At 39.5% G+C, this 24,247-nt stretch overlaps 1 protein-coding gene across 1 annotated transcript; it reads right to left on the minus strand.

Moving 5' to 3' along the window:
- Positions 1-11,318: 11,318 nt before the first annotated feature.
- On the minus strand, positions 11,319-23,847 carry ap3s2 (adaptor related protein complex 3 subunit sigma 2). The gene is made up of 6 exons (XM_017717250.2): positions 23,675-23,847; positions 22,456-22,547; positions 21,938-22,049; positions 19,554-19,625; positions 15,767-15,874; positions 11,319-11,708 (listed from the first exon to the last, which is right to left on the minus strand). The coding sequence occupies exons 1-6, from the start codon at positions 23,741-23,743 to the stop codon at positions 11,583-11,585; spliced, it is 579 nt and encodes a 192-aa protein (XP_017572739.1). The 5' UTR covers positions 23,744-23,847; the 3' UTR covers positions 11,319-11,582.
- Between the last annotated feature and the right edge of the window lie 400 nt (positions 23,848-24,247).

Here is a 24,247-nt window from a genome sequence, read left to right on the forward strand (position 1 = left end):
GGTAAATAAAATGTCTATATTTGTGTTGTAGACATGGCGACGCCTGGTTCCTATCACCGAATCACTCTGTTAACATCTCAGACACTGAATTGTGAGGAAAATTTGAAAAATAGACTAACAGACCAAGCTGTGTTTTACAGTGGTAGCCATGTTTGAATTTGTCTATGCGTCTTTAACAGGAAAGGCCAGCAGCACATGGTCCAGGGTCCTGTGACTGGTTATCAGCTGACCAATTATCAGCTTTTACTGTGACTCAGTATCAGCCCAAATAAACGCAGCCCATAAAAACTTCACAGCTATTGTAGCTTTATCTAACAGCTTTGGCCTTATCTAGTATTGCATAGCTGAGATACAGACGTCAGACTGAAATCATATATCCAGGTAATCATTAGTATTTGGACAGACTTTTATTCTTCTTCATCTTATTATCAGGTTAATGACTCACTCATTCATGTCTCTCCCACAGTCATTGATCATTAGTGTCATAATTTCATCATTTATGCATGTATAAAATTATACATCACCGATTAAAGATGTGCGGTATTGATAATGAACAGCAGTGCCTGTGTTTGATCTGCTTTTCTTTAGGCTTGTGTTGAATATTCTAAATGGCTTAGAGACATTAGTATTCAAATATGAGCCTAAATATATATACACATTTAGAACTGTTCTGTGTTTTTAACTTTGTTTTATACGTTCAGAACTTGAATACAATCTGAAAAAGGCCAGAATGTCTCTTTCCAGTACCCTCAGATCCTGGAACAGCTGGTAAAAGTTACTGTTTTCAGTCACTACTCCAACACGTTTACTGTTTTCCTGAGAATTAGCCATTTTTCCAGCGATTTCTGTAGTTTTATGTAACAACATCATCGTTTATTTCTAAACTCTTAAAAAGACGATGCTTCAAATTTTCTTTAGTAAAGAAAATGGTTCTATATAGAACTATAGAACCAGTCAAAGAACCCTTTGCATGGTTAAATGGTTCTTCAGATTGATGGAGAATACACTGTAGATGGTTCGATATAGAATTTCTTTGGAAACGGTTCTAAATAGCACCCAGAATTATTGTTCTTTTATTGTTACAGCATCAAGCTTGCAACAATATAAGAGCCCTTATGGGTGTTTTATAGAACCACTTTCTAAAAGATCCTATATAGAATCAGCCACAGCACATTCATGCACATTTTAATCATGCAAAGGGTTCTTGGAGTATATATAGAACCATTTTCTTTACTAAAGAACCCTTGAAGCACCATTTTTAGCAGTGTACATGACCATTTTCAAATCTCTCTGCATCCCTTACATTCTTAGACAAATGGTCCTATCAGGGTTGTTTAGTAAAGGGTGTTCTATATAGTACTTTTTTGAAAAAAGGTTCTATATAGCACCAAAAAGGTTCTTCTATTGCAACCAGCTTGATATCAAAACAATTTCAGAACTCTTTTTGGTTCCATATAGAACCAGAACATATTCTCCAACAATCTTAAGAACATTTAGCCATGCAAAGAACCATTTAAGCATGCAAATGGTTCTATAACTCACGGTTCTAATTAGAACCATACCTTTTACTTAAGAACCATTAAAGAACCATCTTTTTCGAGTGTAGGATGAATAGGTGGATATCTGTAAAAGTGTTGGTTTCTGTTATTTTCAGAAGTACAGTGAATTCAAAATGGGCTGTTCTTTTAACTTAGTTTCCACATATGGGCTGTATGTAACCTGCAGTGGAGTAAACAGCTTATTCTGGAACCTTAACAGTGTTTACACGATAAATCAAGCTTATTTTTGTTGTGCTGGCCAGGGTAGTATAATCAAACCACAGTCATCTAACCGCAACTGGAATTTATTTCTAATAAAGCGTTCAGACTAGCTGTTTTCATTACAGTACGGAATTTCTTAAACCTCTACTTCCAAAGCCTCGATAGCATCAGCTAAATAGCCACCATCCCTGCTAGAAAAACCAGCATAGACCAGCAGTAGTCACCAACAAAACCAGCATATCGCTGTTGTCGGAACAAAACCTCATATCTCCAAAACAGTAACTTTACAGAAGAAGGAAAAAAACCTCCTTCACTTTCAATGTAAGTCAATGGAACCAGAATTTTTTCCAAGTCATTTTAGATCTTTTCATCATGAAATTTACACACAATGTAAAGAACAACAGGCTTTTTCACACACACGCACACACACGCACACACACACACACACACACACACACACACACACACACACACACACACACACACACTTTCTAAGCCGCTTCTCCTTCTGGGTCGCAAGAGGTGCTGGAGCCTTTCAAAGCGGTCATCAGGCCGAAGGCAGGATGCACCCTGGACAGGTCGCCAGTCCATCACAGGGCAGACAGCCATACACATTCACTCCTAGGGGCACTTCAGCACGTCCAATCAGCCTGACTGCATGTCTTTGGACTGTGGAAGGAAAGAACCCGGAGGAAACCCACGCAGACACAGGGAGAACATGCCAACTCCACACAGAGAGGACCCTGGTCACTTGACTAGGGAATCAAACCCAGGCCATACTTGCTGTGAGGCGCCAGCGCTACCCACCACACCACTGTGCCGCCCCCAGGCTTTTTAAAATTACATCAAAAACTGAAAATCAACAAATCAACGGGTTTTCTCCCGACAGCCGTGATGTGCTGTGTTTCAAATGCTGGTCTGTGCCGTTTTTTTCCAGCAGGGGCAGCATTCAGTATTTTCTTATTTAGCTATTTTGAAATAACAAACAGGAAAACTCTTTATAGAAAGTTAGTATAGTAAACACAGTGAAATCTTAGCTTTGGACTTTTCTGTAAGGCAGATATTAAATAAAAGTAACTCAAGGTAATTGTTCATGTACTCTATGAATGTTTACTGTTAGCTGGATGGTTTTTTTTTACGGCACTTTTAAAATACCCGAAGTCAAACAGGGTGTAATGATTCGCTTGCAACCAAGACGCATTTTGATTGGTCACATTTGGGCAAAACTTTTAAAGAAGTAAGAAAAAAACATCTGTGTCGTCTGCTTGTACCGTCAGTATTCCGCACACAAGCTCCCACAGAAGCAGCAGTTTTCCCTACACTGTTTTCCCTGCATTTTATTTAAAGTTTTATGAAATCTAATTGCATAAAAATAGACATTAATTGATTAAACCGATCATAAAAGTGAATTAATATAAGCAATATGTGCAATGAATGAGGCGACCATGGAAAAAAGCCCAGTAAAATGAGTGGGTGGTTTGAAGCTGCACAGCTGAGAGGGGTCAGCTAGGGTCACTGAGCTGACGGTGTAAACTCAGATTAACAGCTCAGTATTAAACACAGTGTTTCATGGTTATAATCCACTGTTTAATGCTCGTTTAAGGGTTAAAGATTGAGCTAAAACGAGCTAAAATGCATTTTAACTGGACGTTAAAATGTTTTCCCACCCTATTCACATTCGCATCCCTAGGTTTCCCCACCCGCCATGTTCGGGTCGGTCACTATTTGCTCAGATTTGATTTCCAAACCCACCGTTGATGGTCTTGCCAACCGATTTGATGGAAAAAGGATTTATGACAATGTCTCAGATGTGTCATTTACAAATGTCAATTAAGTGTTTTTTATTACACAGACAGGAAAACCTGCAAGGGAACGGAATACTGAAGTGTACGGAATACTGAAGTGGGCGGAATACTGAAGTGGACGGAATACTGAAGTGTGCGGAATACTGAAGTGTATGGAGTACTGACGTGTGTGGAATACTGAAGTGTATGGAGTACTGAAGTGTATGGAATACTGAAGTGTATGGAGTACTGAAGTGTATGGAGTACTGAAGTGTGCGGAATACTGAAGTGGGCGGAATACTGAAGTGGACGGAATACTGAAGTGTGCGGAATACTGAAGTGTATGGAGTACTGAAGTGTGTGGAATACTGAAGTGTATGGAGTACTGAAGTGTATGGAGTACTGAAGTGTGTGGAATACTGAAGTGTATGGAGTACTGAAGTGTATGGAGTACTGAAGTGTGTGGAGTACTGAAGTGTATGGAATACTGAAGTGTGTGGAATACTGAAGTGTATGGAGTACTGAAGTGTATGGAGTACTGAAGTGTGTGCAGTACTGAAGTGTATGGAGTACTGAAGTGTGTGGAATACTGAAGTGTGTGGAGTACTGAAGTGTGTGGAATACTGAAGTGTATGGAAAACTGAAGTGTACGGAGCACTGAAGTGGACAGAATACTGAATACTGGAAGACTCAGTAAGTTAAGTTAGCAGCAGAGTTACAGAGTAATTACAGTTAGTTACAGAGTACAAATTACAGTAATCATTGTGATACTTCACTTGTTTTTTTGGTGGCGGCTCTTTCTTGAGTCATTTTTTAACTGGACTGTAAGTAATAAGTAACAGGGTTACATCGACATCAATGAAACAAAGAGTGCAAAAGTCAGCAAGAAACCATAAGCATGTCTAATATAATGAGATCAGCAGTGATGACAAAGAAAAAGATGTTTTTTCAGGAGTTCTTTAGTAAAGGCAAGGACTCTTTTTAGAAACATGAGTTTATGTCGAGTTTATATATATATATATATATATATATATATATATATATATATATATATATATATATATATATATAATCTGTATATATTATTAAAATCTGTATATATTATTGCATTATTTATTATATTTACTTTTTTATTCTTTTTTATGTTTATTTCAAATGGTATTTTATATACTTCATTGTTTTAATCTTAATTTTTCAATTTTCTTTCTGTTAATTTTGATTAAACAGGCTTTCATGTTATTGTTCAGCATGTTAAGATGCATTTTTATGTAAAAAAGATTGTATATAAATAAACCTTTTATTATTTGTAGTAGAAGCAGTGTTTGTATTACTCATTACTATTTTTACCGGTCTCACTTTATTTGGATAGTCCACTATAGTCCCCTACAGATTATCTACAAATGTTTCAATTGTTAACAAATAATCTGTTGATTATAAACAGTGTTGTGATTGGGGTTAGGATTTGGACCAGGGTGATTTAGGTTTTGGGTTAAGGTTAAGGTAGGATTAAAGCCAGGTTTACAGTTAAAGAAAATTATGGGCAACTTAGTTCATATTTAATTGAATGTTACTTCAAGTATCAAGTATCTAAAAAGTATCTAAAGTTGACTACACAAATGAAGTGTTACACAATAACCTTAAAGAAATCAGAACTACATAATAACACATATGGAATTATAGCTACAATAGCCAGAAAACACCCAATGTAAATGTTTCGTTTCTTCTTTCTTTTCTCCTGTTTTACGGCGAAACTCTTATAGCGCCACTTCACTGATAACAAAGGTTCGCTTTTTTTGTCCTCCTTTCAAAAGCAAGTAGAAAAAGTGCAGCGCTGGTGATAATGAAGCCTTTGTGAACACTTTTACGAGGGCCTGACAGTGTGACTCTGCACATTTGATCAGATAACCGCTGACCTTTGATAGGCTCGTATCTCTGAAGATGCAGTTATAAGATCTCAGAGATGGTCAGATAAAGTGTGATTGCTGTCTGTTCTCTCAGCTCACTCTGCACCTAGTAATCTGACCAATAGAGCTGAAATCATTTTAAAGGGCCCAGTTTGGTGTCACTTGTAAACGATGTTAGTTTAAAGTGTACCATTCACTCCCCAGTCCACACAGTCCATAAGCTGTTTTTGTGATGTCACAAAAATCAACCAGTTTGCATACATCTACCAACTGGCCCTTTTCCAACTATGATGATGAATAGCGTGTGTTCAGCTCACTCATATGTTCGAAGCAAAAACAGCCTCATCTTAGTTTCAGTGGTGTGTCAGCTGATGATAAGCAGAAGAGAAATGGGTTTGTGTGATTAATAAAGGAATAAAGTTTGTCATACGGAGTAAAAGAACCTCTATGTCTGTGTTTCAGCGCTGCCGACTAACGTTAGCCTGCAGTTTGTGCTTTAAAGTCGCTGCTTCAGCCGCTTTCAGTGGAACAGTTTCCATCTTCTTCCGGTATCTGAGAGAGTGAGAGCTCAGTGGAGAGCAGGTGTTCGTTCACTGGAACCGGAGTTTTTGTAAAACATCTACAGTGGTGTCATGGATCATGATGACCCAGTGCGCCCCCGGTTGGAATGTGTGCCTCTTCAGCTTTTTCCCAACTAGTTTATTGTTAGTGAGCTGTTTCAGCATCTCCAGTTAACATGGCTAATCAGGCGCTTTGGTTATAGTTATTTTCACCTCCACTGATTTATCACTCTGTAGACGTTAGCTGATGTTACTGTTCTCTGACAGCTGTAAACGAATTCTTTCACAAAGCATTTATATCTTTATTAAGTGTATTTATCTTTGTTGTGTGTTTGGTTCTCCAACAGCTCAGGACTCATTCTCCAATCATTCTAGGCAACTACGACAAAGATAAAGTGAGCCACCTTTCTGTGGTGGCTGAAGTGATACGAATGCCTGTAATAATGCCGGTTAATAACTTTCTGTAAGGCAATTGCGGAACTTGTTTCACCAGCATTTTGCTCTGTGGGGCTGCAGGATCCAGTATGTAATCTCCTAAATAGTGCACTATGTAGGGAGCAGGGAGCCGTCTGGGATTCAGCCCCAGTGTTAGAAGAGGGTGCTGCTGGATTGGTGCTAAATAAGACTTGCAGTGGTCATTTAGTGACCAAAAAGTACTTATAAAGCGAGAATTTCTGCATTAAAAAGTGCAGTGATTTCAAATGTTCATTATTCTACAACAAAAAGTTAAAAAGTTGATGAAAAGACTGCAACATACAGCGATGGGTGACTTATTCAGTGGTCCATGGTTGCTTGGCAACAATACCAGACTTTATTGAAGCTATATTTCTCGGTGGAATACTTGTTTATGTCAGTTACTATTAACAATGACTTTTGTATTATTTGTATTTTATCATATGTTTGTAATAAGCCATAAGCCATCTGAGGCCGTGCATTACAGTGATTTTAACATAGTTTTACTCACTTTGTGTCACGCCCGAACACCCTTCACTGCGATAACATCCCAGTAACACATGGCCTCCAGTGGCTTATTGCTTATTTTATTAGTTGCACATTTTGAAAACTGCATTAAACATTATATACTTAAATACAATCACATGCATAGATTATTCCAATTTCCTTTAGCTAAAACCTGACTGAAGCTAAACTGAGCTGAACTACAGACGTCAGCCAGCTCGTAAAAAACAGAGGCAGCTGTCATTTAAAAGTTAAATGCTTGGCACCCAGCAATGAAATGTGAACTTTACACCTTCATATAAAATTTAGCTAATTGTAAATGTAAGTCATAAACAGGTGAAGTCACGAGTGCATCAGTAAAAATAGCTTTACTGCACACACAATAAGAAGCACAGAGCTGAAGATTTCTGGGAATTGAAAAAAAAAAAAGTTTTGTTACAGTGTCACTATAACAGTGAGCATAAATTATTAAGTTTAACTTAAACATTAATAGAACATGCTTCTGTACTTTCACAACCCTTTAAATACTGCTCATATACCTTTTTCACTCAGTATAAGAATCCCTTAATATGTTAATACTTAATAATATTATACAGTGGGGAAAAAAAGTATTTAGTCAGTCACCAATTGTGCAAGTGCTCCCACTTAAAAAGATGAGAGAGGCCTGTAATTGACATCATAGGTAGACCTCAACTGTGAGAGACAAAATGAGGAAAAAAAATTCAGAAAATGACATTGTCTGATTTTTAAAGAATTTATTTGCAAATAATGGTGGAAAATAAGTATTTGGTCACCTACAAACAAGCAAGATTTCTGGCTGTCACTCTGTCCTCCACTCATTACCTGTATTAATGGCACCTGTTTGACCTCGTTATCTGTATAAAAGACACCTGCCCACAACCTCAAACAGTCACACTCCAAACTCCACTATGGTGAAGACCAAAGAGCTGTCGAAGGACACCAGAAACAAGATTGTAGACCTGCACCAGGCTGGGAAGACTGAATCTGCAATAGGCAAGCAGCTTGGTGTGAAGAAATGTACTGTGGGAGCAATAATCAGAAAATGGAAGACCTACAAGACCACTGCTAATCTCCCTCGATCAGGGGCTCCACGCAAGATCTCAGCCCGTGGGGTCAAAATGATCACAAGAACGGTGAGCAGAAATCCCAGAACCACATGGGGGGACCTAGTGAATGACCTGCAGAGAGCTGGGACAAATGTTACAGAGGCTACTGTCAGTAACACACTACGCCGCCAGGGACTCAGATCTTGCAGTGCCAGACGTGTCTCCCTGCTTAAGCCAGTACATATCTGGGCGTGTCTGAAGTTTGCTAGAGAGCATTTGGATGTTCCGGAAGAGTATTGGGAGAATGTCATATGGTCAGATGAAACCAAAGTAGAACTGTTTGGTACAAACCCAACTCGTCGTATTTGGAGGAGAGTGAATGCTGAGTTGCATCCAAAGAACACCATACCAACTGTGAAGCATGGGGGTGGCAACATCATGCTTTGGGGCTGTTTCTCTGCGAAGGGACCAGGACGACTGGTCCGTGTACATGAAAGAATGAATGGGGCCATGTATTGTGAGATTTTGAGTGCAAACCTCCTTCCATCAGCAAGGGCATTGAAGATGAAACGTGGCTGGGTCTTTCACCATGAAAATGATCCCAAACACACTGCCAGGGCAACAAAGGAGTGGCTTCGTAAGAAGCATTTCAAGGTCCTGGAGTGGCCTAGCCAGTCTCCAGATCTCAACCCCATAGAGCAGTTACATAGAATATAGACTCAGAAACAGTTGAGAAGTTTAAAACTGTCTATAATAGTTCAACGAATACAGCTTAGCTTCATAAACCAAACCTGTATTAAGAAAGCTGGGTGTGGTCTTAGACTCTGAGCTCTGTTCTATCTGCATGTAAACACAGTTACTAAAAGCTTTTTGTCATTCAAGAAATATCGCTAAAGTTCAGTCTTTTATCTCTCAGAGCGAAGCAGAACTTGTTCATGCATTTGTTACAGCAGAGTTGATCACTGTAATGGTCTTCTTACTGGACTATACGTCCCTTACAACTCACACAAAATGCAGCAGCATCCTAACAAAAACACCACAGAGAGATCAGATCCCGCTTCATAAGAGCTGCACTGGCTGCCTGGATCGTTCAGGATAGATTTCATGGTTCTGCTACTGGTCTTTAAAGCGCTAAACAACCCTAAAGCACCTGCTTACATCACGAGTGTCTGTCTGTTTATGTTCCGGTGTGTAATCTAAGATCTGCAGATAGTGGCCTTCTACAGATCCCTCTGTAAAACAGAAAACGTGGAGAGACTCGTTCAGTTATTCTGTTTTTAAACTGTGGAACTCAATTCAGCTCTTATTCGACAGTCGAGCTCAAAGCTCACTTTTAAGAAGCACCTAAAACGTGTCTCTTTAACTCAACATTTAATTAAAACTGAATGTCTTGTGGTTTTTATTTTTATCTTGTAATATCTCTTCTATAACTATGTTTTATGACCTGTCTAAAGCACTCTGTGCTGCCACCGGCAGTGAAAAGTGCTATATAAATAAAATTATTATTATTATTATTATTATATTTTATTCATGTGTAAATAATGTACTCTTTCTTTCAGTGTACATTCACCAAACGTCTGTCCCGTTATACTGTTCCTAACACGGCACCGGCAATTAGATGTCCCAACATTTAAAGAAAAATTCCACAAAATTTGCAAAATTTCTACATAATTAAACAATTAGGACATAAAACAGAGTTCGTTCAGAGTGGTTTGGAGTGAAACTGCTCTGTTCTAGATAAACTTAACGAGTCAGAACTGTTCACAGTGGTGGTGATAGGAACCAGACATCCACCTCTAAAAGCTCCTCACGGAAAATTCCTACATGAACCGGTTCTGAATTCACTGCCTGATGACTGAGATGCTGTTTTATGATAGTTTGGAGAACTTCAACTCCATTCATGGTGGAGGGATACATGCAGGGCGCTGTGCGGCAAAATAGTCCCCAAAGAAAACTTATTATTCCAGATTTTCCACTATTTTCCATCAACAACATTCCATATAAGCTCAGAAGACTCCTGTAGGTTCTCTGGTGGTTCTGGATGGTAAATAAAATGTCTATATGTGTGTTGTAGTCATGGCAATGCCTGGTTCCTACCACCACCACTGTAAAGACATCTGAACCATTTCACACCAAACCGCTCTGAATCTCTCTGCAGTAAGTTTTAACCAGTCATTAGATTTTGCTTGCCAGCCAGGTTTAACAGAATTCATAAACAAAGTAAAAACATCTCAATGGACAACAGTTTGAACAAAACACAAAACAATTTATTAGACAACATACAGCATACAGTATAAATAACACACGACATTGCTGGGGGATTTAGTGGTTGGAATAGAGGCAGACATTCATCTCTATAACATGATTCTTTGTATTGGAATGTTGCTACACTCAATAATCTACAAATAAATCAACAAAACAATCTACAAAACAAATAACAAAGTTAATGACTTTCTAATGAACGACCAGTTGAAATGAACGACACATATTACACATCTTCACTGTGGCGGTAGTGTGCTTTGGACAGTCTTGTACTCCAGTTGTAACAGTCAGTAGGTTATGGTCAGTGGTCAGTCCAAGATGGTCATGAAGAGGGTAAAGTATCTATGGCAAATTATCTGTCCAAGGTCCACCCATAAACACGTTCTTTCATAGTAACTAGTGCTGAGTGAACAAACTTTACAGGCTATACCCTGACAAAAATCCCATTCAACATAATGAGGAACTGCAGAACCGACTCTAAATGTAGGTATTGTGATATAAACCGACTCTGTTCTACAGTTTCTCATTAGGCTGAATGAATAACTGACTCTAAATGTAGGTATTGTGATATAAACTGAGTCTGTTCTACAGTTTCTCATTAGACTGAATGAATAACCGACTCTAAATGTAGGTATTGTGATATAAACCGACTCTGTTCTACAGTTTCTCATTAGACTGAATGAATAACCGACTCTAAATGTAGGTATTGTGATATAAACCGAGTCTGTTCTACAGTTTCTCATTAGACTGAATGAATAACCGACTCTAAATGTAGGTATTGTGATATAAACCGAGTCTGTTCTACAGTTTCTCATTAGGCTGAATGAATAACCGACTCTAAATGTAGGTATTGTGATATAAACTGAGTCTGTTCTACAGTTTCTCATTAGGCTGAATGAATAACCGACTCTAAATGTAGGTATTGTGATATAAACCGACTCTGTTCTACAGTTTCTCATTAGACTGAATGAATAACCGACTCTAAATGTAGGTGTTGTGATATAAACCGAGTCTGTTCTACAGTTTCTCATTAGACTGAATGAATAACCGACTCTAAATGTAGGTATTGTGATATAAACAGAGTCTGTTCTACAGTTTCTCATTAGACTGAATGAATAACCGACTCTAAATGTAGGTATTGTGATATTGTGGTTCTCAGTAGGTTTAAGGGGATTTTTTACCTGCGTTCTGTAAAGCTTGTCCAACCTCACACCAGCGGCTAAGATGGACTGTATTTGTAGGCAGAGCCTGGATAGGTCAGTTAGTATCAGTATTCAGCCAAGCTGGCTCAGAATGGAGACAGGCTGGGTACTTTAATGTTGATGTCTCCGATGTTGATGTTGCGGGGGATTTCCGGAAGGTTCATATTCTTGACTGCCGAGACGGCGCGTGCTGGAGCGGCTGAGAGCCCCCCCTGCGGGAAAGAAAACATTTCAACTTTCAAACTCAGAGCATTTAGGACTTTTCATCTTATCAAATAAAGGATCAATGAAAAATCTAACGTAACTCAATTATCTTCAACAAGTTAATGAACTAGCCACGCAAACTTATAATACAAATAGTTGTGTAGCCCTGCTTCTTTTTTTTTGGCAATAATTTGTAGGTAGTTTGACCAGAGGAGGAGAGGTCCCCCCGTGTGAGCCTGGGTTCCTCCCCCCAAGGTTTCTTCCTCAGCTCTGAGGGAGTTTTTCCTTGCCACTGTCGCCCCTGGCTTGCTCACCTGGGGGTTTTACATTCTTGTTAAAACTTTGTCGTTACTAGAATTCTGTGAAGCTTCTTTGTGACATCATCAGTTGTAAAAAAGCTACAAATAAATATGATTTGATTGGATTTGAAGATATCAGAGTGTATATCTTCACACTCGTTTAGGTAAGTGATTTAAACCTGTCATTAATGTGATGAACCTGCAACGACCCTCACAAGCTCATCCCACTCAGTAAGGTCACATGACTGAATCACTGCATCATCAGCACAAACTAACGAGCAGAACGAGCTTCGCTGAGAAGATCATTAACTCTGATCAACTCTCAGCTTCATTATTAGAGCCAGACGAAGGAGAAAAATGTGAGATGAGCTGCTTTTCCACCGTTTACAGGCTTTAATGTCTGTTCAGCGCTGTTGCCATGGTAACGCTGAATGATGGCGCAGCGCAGTGGAAAAAAAGCACATGAATTCTGATCTGAGCGTCACATTAAGGTCACAAGGCCACAAATCGGATACGTGTCTGATCTAGGACCACATATGAAAGTGGCTCAGGTTGGATTTGAAAAGATCAGATTTGTGTCCACACAGCCCTGAAAACACCAGATCTGAGTCACATTAGGGCACAGAATCGGATTTGTGACACTTCAGCCTAGGAATGTGGACGTAGCCCATCTCCCCTGGTCTCTTCCCTCCCAGGTGTACCTGCCCTGCAATCAGTCATATGAGGAGGCCTAACCAATCAGAGGCCTGGCTGGTCAAGATGTCTGAAAAGAGAGAGGACTGGTCACTTGTGCTGTGATTTAGTTTGTGTTTTTAATCTCTTGTGTTGGCAGCACTTGTTTTAACTTTAACACGGTATCCACTCACTGTCCACTCTATTAGACACTGATACTGATCCACTCAGACCAGCGCAACACACACTAACACACCACCACCACGTCAGTGTTACTGCAGTGCTGAGAATGATCCACCACCCAAATAGTACCTGCTCTGTGAGGGTCCATGGGGGTCCTGACCACTGAAGAACAGGGTAAAAGGGGGCTAACAAAGTATCAGAGAAACAGATGGACTACAGTCTGTAACTGTAGAACTACAAAGTGCAGCTATACAGTAAGCGGAGCTGATAAAATGGACAATGAGCGTAGAAACAAAGAGGTGCTCATAATGTTATGCCTGATGGGTGTATTTAGTTCTGTTAATCTTCTTTATATCAGAATATTTGTGACAGCTGCATTGAGAAATCACACTGTTAACGGAGAGCAGTAGATGACACTGCAGAAGTAGCCGTCCTAAAAGGTTAATAATAAATCACCAGCCATATCTCTTCTTACTTGAGTCACCTTATTTCACTCTCTAACTCACCACCCACACCTCCTCACTGCCTTCATTCACACTCTGACAGACTCTGAACTTTAAATGTCCTCCTGATCCGCCCCCAGATTGACCTCCCTCACACATTCACTTCTACTGATTAAAGCTAAAACTGGAGAACAATCACTACGGCACAGCCAGAGTCTGATCCAGGTGTCCGATATGGCAAAAACACAAAACTATGGTATTTTAATTTCCATGCATACACACTTTAAAAAGTATTTCTTTAGTAAAGAAAATGGTTCTATGTAGAACCACAAATCCAAAGAACCATTCACATAACTGCATAATTAAAGAGTTTTTTGCATTATGAAATGATTCTTCAGACTGACGGTAGAATGTGCTGTGGATGGTTCTGTTCTATATAGCACCAAAAAGGGCTTTTCTATGGTTACAAGCTTGACAGTGCAGCAGTAGAAGAACCCTTTTTGATGCTATATAGAACCATTTTCAAAAAGATTCCATATATAGAACCACCATCTACAGCACATTCACCATCAATCTGAAGAACCATTTCACCATGCAAAGAACTGTTTAAATCATGCAAAACATTATTTGACTGTTCATAGTTCTACACAGAACCATTTTCTTTATTAAAGAACCCTTGAAGAATCAAGAGTGTGGTGTTTGTATTCACATATGCTGTGATGTGTATTGCAATATTTAGGTTCGGGAACAAGATTGAACAGACAAAATCAACATTAACTAAGGTAATGCACACAGCCTCGAAAAGAAGGTCCAGCTTGATGTTTAGGTCTCAAATGTAAAAAGACCAGAGGTTGGTTTAGGCGTAGACATGCAGAAAAGTGCCTCATCCCCACTCTATAATGGTGGATCTGTGAAAATGTGGGATTGCTCTTCTTCCAAAGGAGCTGGACAACTTTTTGGGATATATAGCATCATGGACTCCATCAGATACCAGCAGAAAAAAGACAAAACCTGACTGCCACGCCAGGAACCTTAAACTGGGCCATGGTTGAATCTTCCAGCAGGACAATGATCCTAAGCCCACCTCAAACTCAACACAAAAATTTTTCACTGGTCACAGAATTAAGGTTTTGCCATTGCCATCCCAGCCCCTGACCTAAACTTCATAGAAGACCTGAGGAATGAGCTGAAGAGGAGAGTCCACAAGCACAGACTTCGGAGTCTGAAGGATCTGGAGAGGTTCTATATGGAGGAACGGTTTCAGATCCATTGCCATGAGTGCTCCAGTCTCAGTAAGCATTATAGAAAAAGAGTAAGAGTTATCTGAGAGGCTGAACAAAGGATTAAATGAAGGGGTGCTGACAGCTGTGCCACACACAAATTTGAGAAAACTATTAAGTTATTTTCTTTCTAGCATTTAATTTCAAATAAAGGTTAGATTTTTGTTAATATTTTGAATAAAAGATCAAAAGGACAACAATAAAGAGTCCGTTTTGCTCATGTTTACTAGGGGTGCTGATATTTGTGGAATGCACTGTTCTGATATGACAACAGTAGATAATTCACTCGCGTCCTTCACCAGGTTTTGACTGAGTTCTCTTTGAATTCTCATTTAGTCATCAGATTCATCCACTCAGGGAAGGACAAATCAACATTACACAATGTTTTTCCACATGCTTTTAGTGCAATGACATATTTCCATCAGAGAGGTCTCCAAATCAACAAATCTTACACAGTGAGGCTTTGATATTTCAAAATTATAAGTGCAAAATCCAGGCAACCTGCTAGGCCACCTCCAGCTGCTAGGAGGAGCTGGAGAGCCAGGATGAGTAATTAGGGCTGAGCGATTGTAGCTGTGGTCACCCTACTTAAGGAGTGCTCACACGCTGCTCAGCACTTAATCTTGAGTTCACACCGCCATGTGCACAATACTCTGACTCAGCCAGTAACCTCAGTGTCTGTCTTGACTTTGCTTTTCTCAAATTGTTCTCTACTCCAGCATAAGTATTTAAAAAAAAAAAAAAAGAAGAAGAAGTCCTTTGAGTGCATCTCACTGTCCATGTTTAGGGAGAGGTGAGTGAATCCAAAACACTCCCTTCTATAATCTCACAGTTTTAGGGAGCTGTAGCCATTATTCCCCTCGGTGGCACACTGTGTATGTTACTGAGGGCTCGATCCGCCCCCATGACCAGCCTTGTTTACCATGTTACCTTCTTAATTCGCTGCTTTTCTGATTTCTGTTCCCCAGCCCTTAGCCCCTTTCGTGTCTTTCCCGAGGTGCACCTTTCTTCAAACCCTCAGCTGCTCTGCACTTTAGACCATCCTCTAGCCACACTGGTTCAACCCATTGTGCTCCCAACTACAGATATAAGGGTTGTGAGTTCAAAGCTCACTCAGGTTCTTTTAACTTATAAGTGTGTAAATAAAGACATCTTTCTTTGCATGTATTTTAATGTGTTCTTGACTCACCTCAGATTTCTCCATTCTGTTCTGCAGCTCCACCTGGGCAACGATCTCATTCATGTTGGTCTCCAGCACCATCCCACCCATCACCACCTCCTGCAGGATATAATGCACCTGTAGCATAGAGCACAGACATCAATAAACCTGAGGCTGTAACGATTTCAGTACAGTAAAGTGCTGTGAAAACATCAGGAGCCAAAACAGCCATTAAGTACAAATTATTGATTAAGTCGATATATCTGAGGAAGTTAGATATAAGATAATCAACCTGTATGAGGAAGGAGAAAGTCAAAGGAAAACAAGTGAGTTTCTAAAAGAAAAGAGCTTCAGAGAAAAATGGGGCCCCTAACAACAACCTGGAACAACCTGCCCCCATTAGATAAACAGCACTTAAAGCTTTCATCTCTGTAGATGATGTGTTAAAGGAGCAAAAAGCAGTGTTCATAATGAAACGCTATGTTTAAAAGCAATTTGTTATTGTCTTTAAATTTCTTTCAGAACACAGACTCTACTGAGAGGGAAACCCAAATGACTTCCTAAGCTTTTTAGTATAAGGAGGCACATTTCCACACATGGGTAGGGTCACGTTTAGAACATGTGACAACAGGAGGGTAAACTTGCAGTTGAAATAAAAGCAAAGCAAGCAAAGTTTATTTATATAGCACTTTTTACAACAGGTGTTGGCACAAAGCAGCAAGGCTTGCATGCTCACTGATTAAAGCTGTTAAGGCTATGTTAGCCACTTTCCCACAGTTATTCCCACAAGCGCTTTGTTTGGTAAGGACTTATCACACCTATTCCTTTAGTTCACTCCATTTTTACACGTTCTAATGCTCCCCCATACCTGCAGCCACCAGTCCAGTGAAAAAATGTGGACAGGACGTGTTATTTGACCAAACTTCTGCACGCACTGCCTGTGTTTGCTGTAAGAGGCATGTGAGGAAAAATCTGTCAAATGACACTAAATTTATGCCCCAAAAAATTGTTCCCAAAATCAGTTTTCAGGTATCCTCATAACCAGAACCTGTGCTCAGAGTTGAAAACGCCATCTACCTGCTCAGCCGAGTTTATGCTCACCTGGATAAGCCAGCCAGCACTGTGAGGTTCATGTTTTTTGACTTCTCCAGCGCATTTAACACCGTCTGGCCTGCTCGTCTGGGTGATAAGCTCACAGTGATGCAAGTAGATGCCCCCCTCGTGTCCTGGATTGTTGACTACCTGACTGGCAGACCACAGTATGTACGCCTGCAGCACTGTGTGTCGGACAGAGTGGTCAGCAACATAGGAGTTCCACAAGGAACCATCCTCTCTCCCTTCCTCTTCACCCTCTACACCACAGACTTCAGCTACTGCACAGAGACTTGCCACCTTCAGAAGTTTTCTGATGACTCTGCAATAGTTGGATGTATCAACAAGGGTGATGAGGTAGAATACAGGGCAACGGTGAAGGACTTTGTCACATGGTGCAAGCTGAACCACCTGCAACTCAATGTGACAAAGACAAAGGAACTGGTGGTGGACCTGAGGAGGGACAAGGCACCGGTGACCCCTGTGTCCATCAGGGGGGTCAGTGTGAACACTGTGGAGGATTACAAATATCTGGGTGTGTATATTGACAATAAATTGGACTGGGCTAAGAACACTGATGCCCTCTACAGGAAGGGGCAAAGTCACCTCTATTTTCTGAGGCACCTGAGGTCCTTCAACATCTGCCGGACTATGCTCAGGATCTTCTATGAGTCTGTGGTGGCGAGTGCTATCCTCTATGCGGTTTGCATGCTGGGGAAGCAGGCTGAGGGTGGCAGATGCCAACAGACTCAACAAATTGATCCGCAAGGCCGGTGATGTTGTGGGTGTGGAGCTGGACTCGCTGACGGCCGTGTCGGAGAGGAGGACGCTGTCTAAGCTGCAGGCCATTATGGAAAATGGCTCCCACCCACTCTACGACACGGTGATGAGACACAGGAGCTCATTCAGCGCAAGACTCATTCTACCGAAATGCATCATAGAGCACCACAGGAAGTCATTCTTACCTGTGGCCATCAAACTCTATAACTCCTCCCTCAGTGTGTGATTCACAAAGTGTGGTTCATCTGTGCAAAACTCAACACCTAACTGTGCTGTTCATATGTGTAATAATCACAACAACTGTGAGCAATAACTGAGAGGTACAATAATTTGAACTGCCTTATACTAGATTAATATTTGTCACAGTCACCGCCACTTTACTGTATTCATAAGACCTTAAATCTCATGTACATATTGCAAATTTCTCTTATCTTTGTTTTAAATTATTAAAGTGTTTAATCTTTTACATAAATGGTTGCAACTGTTACAACTGCAATTTCCCCCTGGGATCAATAAAGGAATCCGAATCTGAATAAAGGATTCTGATTCTGAAGATCAGTGATAAGGTTATTAGAAGGAGCCTCTGGGACAGAGTGTCATTCAGGTGTATTAAAGCCCTTCCCACAACACAAGGAGCTCATAAACCTCTCTACAAAGATTAGATAATCGACTAAATAAAGCCAATACACCACACTCCATAAAGCTTTACAACCACACCAGGAAAGTCAGAGACAATAAAGAACCCGGTGCTTCTCACTCAAGCACCGCCAAGGATCCACGCTGGCCACCAAGCCTGGAGAACCAAACCTCACTGTGCCAACAGAAGCATTACATTTATCAATAGAGACTTATATTAATAACACTGATGCAACACTAGATACAGAAATCCTACAATACAAAACAAAGGACATCAGAAAATCAGCTTCTCAGGAATCTGGACGCGCCATAATAAAAAAAACGATTATATAAGCCAGTGTTTTACTACTGAGAACTAATAAAACAGTGACGTACGACTGAAATGATCACAACTGATAAGATGGCTTATTTATGGCTCATTATTTATTGCCTTTGTTTTATTATTACAGTTTGTATCTTGATTTCTGTTTATCTGTATTTATATAAGTATAAATGAAGCATTACACAGCAGCAACAAGTCGGGAACCAAACCCGTGTTCTTCTAACCAGCTCACAAGATAACTACTACATTTCTAAAAACAAGAACTTCACTGCATATAAACAGTAACTGCACAAAACGCAGAAGTGTGTTCCCTGTAGAGGATATGTTAACTTATGTTCACTTAGACACCCATCGTCATCATTGAGTTCAGGTGTTTCAGCCACACCCGTTGCTAACAGATGGATATAATCCAGCACATAGCCATGCAGTCTCTAAAGACAATCATTGGCAGTAGAATGGGTCGTACTGAAGAGCTCAGGGACTTTAAATGTGGCACTGCCACTTGTCACAAGTAAGTTTTTGAAAATTCTGCCCTGCTAGATCTGCCAAAGACGACTGCAAGTGCTATTAACATAACACAGCTCACTATGTGCAATTCAAAGTGTTGGCTGGAGTGGTGTAAAGCGCCACCAAAGGACTCTGTGGAAACGTTCTCTCTGGAGGGATGAATCAGCTTCGCTATCTGTCAGTCTGATGATGAATCTGGGTTTGGTGGATGTCAGGAGTAAAGTTTGGTGGAGGAGGGATGATGGGCTGGGCTGTTTTTCAGGGTTTGGTCTCTCAGTTCCAGTGAAGGGTGATGCATTTTACAGTCTTCTACTTCCAGCTTTGTGTCAGCCGTTTGCGCAATAGCCTTTCCTGTTCCAGTAGGACTGAGCCCCTGAGCACAAAGCAACTCCATAAAAACATGGAGTGACCAGTTTGGTGTGGAGGCCATTTCAGCTGAGAAAAGTGATATTTAGTTCAGCAGAAGTCAGCTGGACTCACCTTGTCCATGTGGAAGATCAGGTCCAGCTCACAGACGTTTTCAAAACATTTATCCAGAGTCTCCACAAACACCTGCACATGAAAACAAACGTTCACAATTATAACACTCACCTTAAAGAGAACTGAAAGACATTTTATGAAGGAGAAACTCCAGAGAAAGCCACTATGCCTCTGGAGACAAATTCAGTTTGCAGCCAAAACTGATCTGTGGTTCTTTAAGCATCATAGAAACGTCCACTCAGTTATTAGACTCAGTAAGAAACAGCCTCGCTGTGCTCGCTGAGACACAATGGACATAAATACATATTTAAATCAACACTGCCCTCTTGCTGTACGTATGGTTCATGCATTTGTTTTAATAGAGTTTGTCTTTTAATGCTGACCTGAGAGCAGAATGTAGCATTTAATACAGTTATTATATTGTATATTAATATAGTTACAATAATTAATACTATATTATATATTATTAACCCATTCATGTCCAATAACTAGGTTTGATTAGGAAAAATGACACAGATGTGATTGGCTTTGACTTCGTAGTCATACTTTGGACTAACATCTAACAGAACTCATTTTAATTATTTTTGAATTATGATTTGATTACATGGACACTCTGGTAACAATAGCAAACAGGAGGACTTTGGATAAACTGCTTTCTATCATGAACAATGATAGTCACCCACTTTACACCATCATCATGAAGCAGAGGAGTGTGTTCAGTGGCAGACTGCTGTCACAGAGCTGCACAACAGACAGACTCAGAAGATCATTAATTCCGAGAGCCATCAGACTCTTCAATTCCTCCCATCGGGGACGGGATGCTGCTGCTGACTGAGTTTAACCCAGTCACACTACAAGGACATTATTCAACTACTCAACCGCTTAATTATTTATTCACAATTACACTTCCCCAACCTCTCTTACACTCAAGCACATTTACTCAGGGTGTGGTATTCATATATTCACATATTCACTTTACAGAACTATATTTTTCACATGTACATATTAATAATTCTATGGCACATCAGTCACTTTTATAACCAATGTCGTTTGCACCTTGCACTTTGATCTGTGAATTTATTTATTGGCTGTTAGAAAAATCTACTGCACTGCTCCATCTACAGATAGTTCTTTACCTTGTACAGAAAGTTTCTATACCCTTATATATTTTCTATTGTTCTGTGTTTGATAGATGTTGAATATGTTTCCTACTGTATTGTGTTGTTGCTGCTGGATGCCTAAATTTCCTTCGGGATCAATAAAGTATCTATCTATCTATGTATGTAGTCTTTATACTTTAACTCACAATCAAATTCTGATTTTCTGTAGTCGTGATTCACTGCTAGATGATCATTTTCCAAACAATCCTCATTCCATATAATTAAAACGGGCTGTTTTGTTACACTGTCTGTAAGAACGATATACGTAAATGAGCTCTGTTCTGATTGGCTGTGCCTTATTTAAAAAGTTGAAACACTCTTTATATCTTCAGTGTGAGTAGGCGGAGCTAAACTGCTGCAGGCTAAATAGGTGTATATATGTAAATGTGTTGGTTCACACAAAACATCACAAAACAGACTTTAGAGTTATTCAGTATCTACTATGAGCCACAGCCAACCAAAATACATACATCATTCTTAAAGGAACAGTAACCAAACAGTCTGTTTAATTGTACCACATGAAGATAGGTTGGAAAATTATCATGTAAAAGTGAATCAAAGTTTGACTGTAATGAATGAAACTGAATGATACTATATATTATTCAGTGTCTGCTATGACTTATTCAATGAATAGTTCGATATCTACTTTGTTTTATTTAATAAATACTATGCATAATTCAGCATCTACTATAATTCAGTACCTACTATGAATTATTCAGTATCTGCTATGAATTATTCAGTTACTACTAGAATTAATTCAGTACCTACTATGAATTATTCAGTATCTGCTATGATTTATTCAGTAACTACTATATATAATTCAGTACCCGCTATTATTGATTTAATGAATTTAGTATGCACTATGAATTATTCAGTATCTGCTATGACTTCTGCAGTAAATACTATAAAATTCCTCAATAATATAATATTAATAATAGTAATAATAAATACTGCTCATAATTTAGTATCTACTAGGAATTCTTTGGTATCTACTATAAATTCTTCAGTAAAGATTGTAAATAATTCAATGTCCACTATGAATTATTCAGTAAATACTATACATAATTCAGTATCTACTATGAATTATTCGTCAAATATTAAGAATTACTCAATCACCAGTATAAATAACTGAGTTTGAGTACCACATACAGACCCTGAGAGTTTACATGGCCAATGACTGAGCTCACAGGAACAGAACTTTAATATGGGTTTTATACGGTTTACCTGTATAAGATCTAAAATCCCAAGCTCACTCTCAGAGGAATCCACACAAAACACGAAGTACAGCGTAGCGTAGTGTCTGTAGATCAGCTTGTAGTCTGAGCCACCAATCAGGCTGTAAAGAAGAAGAAACAAGACTGTAACTCTACATTCATTCATAACACAAACACCATCACTGTAAAGCCAGGCATCTATGAGGGCTGCATGATATACGGCTTCTCACAACATTATTGTCAATATGACCTTTGAAGTTCATATACTGAAGACTGTAATATGCAAATGAGCTCTCTTGTTTACTGTGTGCTGTGAGGGTCCTGACCAATCATAACTCCAGACAAGTGTCTCTGTGTTGTGATTAATTAACAAATTCATGTAATGCAACACAGTTGAATAGTTTACTGGTGTCCTGTCCTCATCCTGCAGAACTTGGTCTATAGAATTAATGTAAAGGGTTTATTTATGCATGTTAGATCTGTGCCTTTAGAAAACTGTAGTGTTATTTATGAAATATTAATAATTACCTGCCGCCTTCAAGGAAATTGCAGACGTTGTCGTCTCTCTTCGACACCAGATGAAATGTCTCGCGAATGATCTGCTGCTGCATGTCCTCCGCCTGCAGCAAAACACAGAGGAGAAACACAGTTTTTACATTTTCTCTACATTTGCATTCAGGCTGTATGAAATACACCCATCAGGCATAACATACTGACCACCTCCTTGTTTCTGTGCTCATTGTCCATTTTATCAGCTCCACTTACTGTATAGCTGCACTTTGTAGTTCTACAGTTACAGACTGTAGTCCATCTGTTTCTCTGATACTTTGTTACCCCCTTTTACCCTGTTCTTCAGTGGTCAGGACCCCCATGGACCCTCACAGAGCAGGTGCTATTTGGGTGGTGGATCATTCTCAGCACTGCAGTAACACTGATGTGGTGGTGTGTTAGTGTGTGTTGTGCTGGTCTGAGTGGATCAGATACAGCAGTGCTTCATATGATAATGTGTTCATTAACATATTACTATTAACATTTAACCTGAAGCACATTTTCAGGCACTGCTTATTTTTGATGTATTGAATCGACACCCCACTGTATTGTTACACCACAACAGACAGACAGACAGACAGACAGATAGATAGATAGATAGACAGATAGATAGATAGATAGATAGATAGATAGATAGATAGATAAGCACCATGTTCTTTATATATATATATATATATATATATATATATATATATATATATATTACACACACACAGACAGACAAACAGATAGAGAGATAGACAGACAGACAGACAGATAAACAGACATATAGAGAGACACAGACAGACAGATAGATAAATAAATAGAGAGATAAACAGACACAGACAGACAGATAAATAGAGAGATAGACAGGCACACAGACAGACAGATAAATAGAGAGATAGACACAGACAGATAGATAAAGAGAGATAGACAGACAGACAGACACAGACAGACAGATAGATAAATAGAGAGATAGACAGACAGACAGATTACAGCAGTATTTCACCTGATCTTCAGTAGTTAATACAGTGACACTGCAGTAACAGGTCTGTCTACAAGCCTCCGACTACATAAGCACAGAAACACTCTGAAATCATCAGAGATCTGATATAATCCAGCTTCAGCGCTGAAACCCGGTTTATTTACCCGCAGACACAGCTAACGGCTAACGGCTAGCAGCCAACAGCTAACGGCTAACGTACAATCAATAACTTACAAAATATTGGTAGAACCTGATGAGCCGCGGTTTTCCGTGGTTGTTAAAAATGAGAATCGCCTTGATCATCTTCGCCTTTGGGGTTTCGCTGCTTTAAAATCAAATAAATTCGCTCTCGGCCACAAAAACACCTACAGTCTTTTAGCACTTCCGTATCATCAAACCACGCCTTCATAATAAAAGTCCTAAAGCGCTAAAGAAATCATGTGGCCAGAGGTTTTTACGTTAATGTCAGGAATTTAACGCAGACCTGCTTTAATATTACAGCATGTTTAGGTTCAAAAAGAAACGCCCTCAGTTATAAAGTGTGTAAAGCACAGCGGGTTTGTTTGAAATCCGGCTGTGTCCGTCGGCTAACAAATCACCAAAGCTCATAAATTCAACCTCAACAAAAAACAACAACTCATCGATTCAAAGAAGCTGTGGGGAAAAATCTTTAAAATGAATATTAAAGTATAAATCTCAGATAAATCGCGTATCCGATTCTACGGTCTTTTTACACAGCTTTTATGAATGTTGTGCTAAAGCCCTAAAATGACCTAATTCGAATAAATGACGATGTATTCAGTTATT

The sequence above is a fragment of the Pygocentrus nattereri genome, chromosome 8 (genome assembly GCF_015220715.1).
Source record: "Pygocentrus nattereri isolate fPygNat1 chromosome 8, fPygNat1.pri, whole genome shotgun sequence".
NCBI lineage: Eukaryota > Metazoa > Chordata > Actinopteri > Characiformes > Serrasalmidae > Pygocentrus > Pygocentrus nattereri.

Excerpts from the sequence above, each read along its gene's own strand:
- ap3s2 (XM_017717250.2), bottom strand. The coding sequence starts at position 23,743 with ATGATCAAGGCGATTCTCATTTTTAACAACCACGGAAAACCGCGGCTC. Across the intron at positions 22,548-23,674 it reads TCAGGTTCTACCAATATTTT|GCGGAGGACATGCAGCAGCA; the intron begins GTAAGTTATTGA and ends GTTTTGCTGCAG. Across the intron at positions 22,050-22,455 it reads AATTTCCTTGAAGGCGGCAG|CCTGATTGGTGGCTCAGACT; the intron begins GTAATTATTAAT and ends TCTTCTTTACAG.